At 44.2% G+C, this 4,605-nt stretch overlaps 1 protein-coding gene across 4 annotated transcripts in view; it reads right to left on the reverse strand.

Annotated features, from left to right (window-relative positions):
• The window catches only part of rab11fip5a (RAB11 family interacting protein 5a (class I)), a 33,947-nt gene that overhangs the window by 12,676 nt on the left and 16,666 nt on the right, over positions 1-4,605 (reverse strand). For all 4 annotated transcript variants that reach the window (XM_005728679.1, XM_005728678.1, XM_013909710.1 and 1 more), the window contains exons 2-3: positions 2,178-2,689; positions 1,134-1,719 (exon numbers count right to left, since the gene is read on the reverse strand). In XM_005728679.1, the coding sequence (XP_005728736.1) occupies positions 1,134-1,719; positions 2,178-2,689 (1,098 nt within the window). The remainder of the gene's footprint in view (positions 1-1,133; positions 1,720-2,177; positions 2,690-4,605) is intronic.

Raw genomic sequence — 4,605 nt, forward strand, 5'->3', positions numbered from 1 at the left:
CCTCTGGTGCAAATTACTGACCTCTGTCATCATTTTAGGTGGGGGAACTTGCACAATCGGTGGCTGACTAAATACTTTTTTGCCCCACTGTATGCACTTGTGTTAGAAGTGGATATAAAATAAGACGAGGTTTTCTTCCCCCACTTTCTCCCTGCCCATAAACACACACACAACCTGTAATAGAAGAATGATTTCTTTTTCCCAGCTCACATCATCATCTTTCCAATGAAATGAACATTATTACTGAAGCATATTACAGCGTGCACAAGGTTGAAAGTTGACAGAGCTAATTTCACAAGAGCAGCTCTCCTCCTCCATCTGCACTGCAGATACCTGCTGTAACCAGAGACTGAAACCAGGAGGGATATGTGCAAAGCTGGAAGCAATTTCTAGCTGTGATGCTGGTGCACAGGAAGTAAACATCTACGCCGTCATTTAACCCTCCTAAGAATGGGTTTAAGTTACGCTTTTGCTGCACTGTGAGCGTCATCGGTTTAAGCAAATAGTGGTAGTCAACAGATATCGTGCAATGTCACGCCAAATGAGGTGCTCCACAGGAAATTGAGTGCTAATTTAGAGCCAGGAAGGAAGTCTGTTTCACTGCTACTCAAAACTGTTTGTCAAAACCTGTCACTGCTAGCCTCTGTCGTAGCTTGGTTGCCATGTCTGGTGGCAGTGGCCTGTATTCACTGGCTGTATCTGGCAACCTGCACTAGAGAGGCTAGAGAAAATTTTGTGCAGAGATTCATTTAGAAATTCATTTCAAGATCATTGATCTTGAAATAAAATGCACATTTAAAGATTTTATCTAGTAATACTAGGGTAACACCGCTATAACACTTTCTGTTACTCGAACACGCATTTGCATTCTGCTCTGCTGCCAAAATATCATCTTACACATCAAAAACATTCTTTGATGCCCTTATGATTGCTAAAGTAAGATAAAACGTATACGGGTCACATGCAATTACGCACCTCACTCTGTGAGTAATGATACTGGAAGTCTAAATGTGCAGGTACAAACTCTCAGCAGGCACTTTGTTTTTGGTTGCTTTTGACCTTCATTCAAATAATATTTGTACCAAAGGTTTAAACTGGTCGGACGTCTTCTCTGTGATCAGTGTGTATCTCACCTGGGTTTGCTCTGCGAGTCCTTTGATCCAAACCATCCCCTTTGTTTCTCATCAGTTGCAGCATGGGCCCGCTCGCACTCATCCTTGGGCTGACTCTGTCCCTTCCCCGCATGAGAGAAAAAGTTCCTCCTCTGCTTTTTCCCCTGGATGTCCCCCGCCTCCACTGTGGAAGCAAAGGACCATGACGTGGCTTCTGTCGGAGCAGCCTGTCCCAGGCGCTCCTCGTTTTCACCCAGCATCGGGCCGCTTTTCTCCAGAGCCGCAGCTATGGCTGCTTTTTCCTCCTCGCCGGGCTTGTCAAAGGACCAGCGGCGCCCATCTCCCACACCACCTTTAGGGAGATCTATGGAGGCCTGCTGACTGAGGTTCTGTAGAGACACGGAGAGAGGCATAGACTTCTGCAACAGTCCCAGGCCTAAAGAACCTGCAGGTTTTCCTGAGCCTGGGGCCTGGGGCTGCACGTTGTAAGAATGGCTTCCGTTGATGCAAACAGTGGGCTGAGGCACTGCAATGGTGATCTCACCGGCCTCATCACCAAACTCGCATTTGAGAGACGAAGACTTGGGCGACGTGTTTGCTGTGTGCTCTGCAAATCGTGGCGAGGAGGAGGGAATGGAAGAAAATTGAGAACAGGAAAACATGACTTTACTCCATTAAACTTCAGCTGGTAAAGCCTTCTTGACATTTTCCTGACAATGTCTTTCAAAACAGAGCTGATCAGTGTTTCTGGCGGACAAAGGTGTCAATGAAAATTTACCCACGATTGCAGAATCTTTTCTAGAAACTGTGCTTCGTAGTGCAGCTTTTTAAACCCTGCTCTCAGTGTAGATGAGATTTCAGGCAGCACAACTATCAAGAAATAGAACTTCCACATGTATAACTTTAACTTAAAGTCTGTGACATTTACAGAATAACCTCGAAAACTCTTGCTAACAAATATTTCTGTTCCTTTGGTTGAAACACAACAGCTAACAAATCCATGTTCTAGACATTATCATACAAGAAGAATATTTCACTTTGATACTAAAGTGACAACAAGCTCACCTGGGCTGTTATCTGCTGTCAGGTTGCTGCTGTTACTGGGCGAGTTAGAGAGATCGGACACCACCACGCTGATACCGGCCGTGGGACTGAGGCTCCCACCCCGTGACGATGACTCACTGCTCTCCGAGCCCAGGGACGTGCTGGACCGAGTGTCGGACGATTTTCGCAACTTTCCCCTCAAAAAGAAAGTTCTCATCTTGCTCCTCCGGACCTCGCCCCCTTCGTCGTCCTCATAATCCTCCTCTCCGCCTCCGTCGCTAGGAAGTCTTTGGCGCATGCGGTACAAAGAGCCATACCCACTCGGCAGGACGGCCGAAGAGGAGTCCTCGTCGCTGGATCTCCTCTTGCCTTTCATGCGCTCCTTCAGCTTGCCGAAGGTGGAGGCGCTTTTATCTTTGATGACAAGGTCGTACATGCTAGCTGTCAGGTTGTCGCGGGTGAACTGGATGGTGACTTGAATGTCTCCCCGTTCCTTCTCCTTCTTCCCCGTCTTCGAGTTGAGCCTGTACCACCTGCAACAGAAAAGAATCCATTTGCATGATTAACACACAAACACTATCACTCTCCAGTGAACAGGCGTGTGAAAAGAAGTGAAAAGAAGCTGTATTATAGCATATTCAAATGTGCTGCTTTTCACTAGTTCATATCATCTTAAAGTATGTGTGTTCTGACTATCAGCAAAGGCTTATTTTTTATAGCTTCATGTTATTTGATACTTAAACTGGGCTTCTGTGCGTGCCCGGAAAAGAGCTGCAGAGTGCGAGGAACTATTTTGTGCACCTGTGGTTCCAGGTGCTCGTCACGGATCTGACAGCTGACCAAATCCAGAACAACCTCCTGAGAAAATATATTATGCATCGTATTGAAAAATGCACAGGTGCATCTTTTTTCGCTGTCAATAAAAATCCAAACACAGAGCTGAAATGTTCTGGTGTTGATTACTCTTCTTACTATAGTAACAACAACTCAAAGTGCTTTTGTGACGAATCACATTAACAATTAGTTCGCCGCTGCGTGCAGCCATGAAGCAGTGTGAATGACTGTATTGTGATCATGAATGGGGCTAATCTGTCCTCGCACAGGGTAACAGGGTGTGTGAGTGTCTGCGACCTACTAATACCAAACAGCTGTGCGTCCTGACATACCACAATACCCTGCGGGAGGCCCCTTGTTTTTGTTGTCAGGGCCGGTGAGCAAGAACAATGAAGTAAAACAATGCTCACTTCTGATGTAACACTCAGCGCCCCACATGAATATGAAGGCCTTAAAAGTGTGTGGAACGGTGCCACCAAGTTCACTGCACTGTGACTCATAGGAAAGTCTCATCTGATCTGTAGTGACTGGTTTAAAAAAATTAAATGAGTGAGAAAAATTCCCCAGTTAGCATAAATATGCTGCCAACGGGAAGTTGTCAGCTCTGTCAGGAAGACAAACAAACAGGCCTCAAACGGGTATCTGCTTATAGATTTTTCACTTCCTGTGCTACTGGGTGGCCACATTATTATAAACCTCACACCTCCACCGCATCGTCTCTTTATTCATATGTGCATTACGAAGCTGAGGGGCAAATACGTAACCAAAGTGAACATTCACCATTGTTCTGAGAAAGAGTACAGACATCCATAGATATAAAGCAGGGTATCCACACTATATTCAAGGTCCATTTGGAGAGACAAAAATACTTTCTTTGTCAAGTAAACAACTATTTTTATATCTTTTGAAATATTCAGACAACTTAAGCTGGTGTTGTGATATAGTATATAAATTTGAGCCTTTTTAAACGAAATATTTCCTGCAATGAATTCTTCAATACAGTTTATCTGAGACGTTAAATAACGGTCATTAACTAAATCAAGTGTGCTTACATGTAATTTTCTGATTGCATTAAATGGTTGTGAAACTTCTTATTGCACAAATGACAAAACAGGATGTTAATAAGGTTGTCGAAATTGCTTCATGATCAACTACAAATGTTCTGTTCTGTTGAGTAAACAAGAAAATCTAAATGTCGTGCACTGGAAACTCAAACGTGCAACTGAGGAAAGTTACAAGAACAGAGGTTTAAGAATCAAAGGCAAAACATGAAAGCTCCAACATGAAAGAAAACGGGGACTACCCCACTCGTGTATGAGAAAGGAACCTCACACATTCGCCTTCTTAGAAACCAGAAAGCTTTTTATTTCTCCCCCACGGGATCCCTTCCTTTTTTCTCTAAACCTCCACTGTGACTCTGCAGAAACACTGAAGTTGAAAATTAACACGGGTGTTGCTGCATTGTTGCAACATTGTGGCACAGGTTTAGCATGTTGTCATGCTAACATCATGTACAGGGAGTGTAGAATTATTAGGCAAATGAGTATTTTGTCCACATCATCCTCTTCATGCATGTTGTCTTACTCCAAGCTGTATAGGCTCGAAAGCCTACTAC

Source organism: Pundamilia nyererei, unplaced genomic scaffold, assembly GCF_000239375.1.
Source record: "Pundamilia nyererei isolate P.nyererei 1_Seehausen unplaced genomic scaffold, PunNye1.0 scaffold00029, whole genome shotgun sequence".
Lineage (NCBI taxonomy): Eukaryota > Metazoa > Chordata > Actinopteri > Cichliformes > Cichlidae > Pundamilia > Pundamilia nyererei.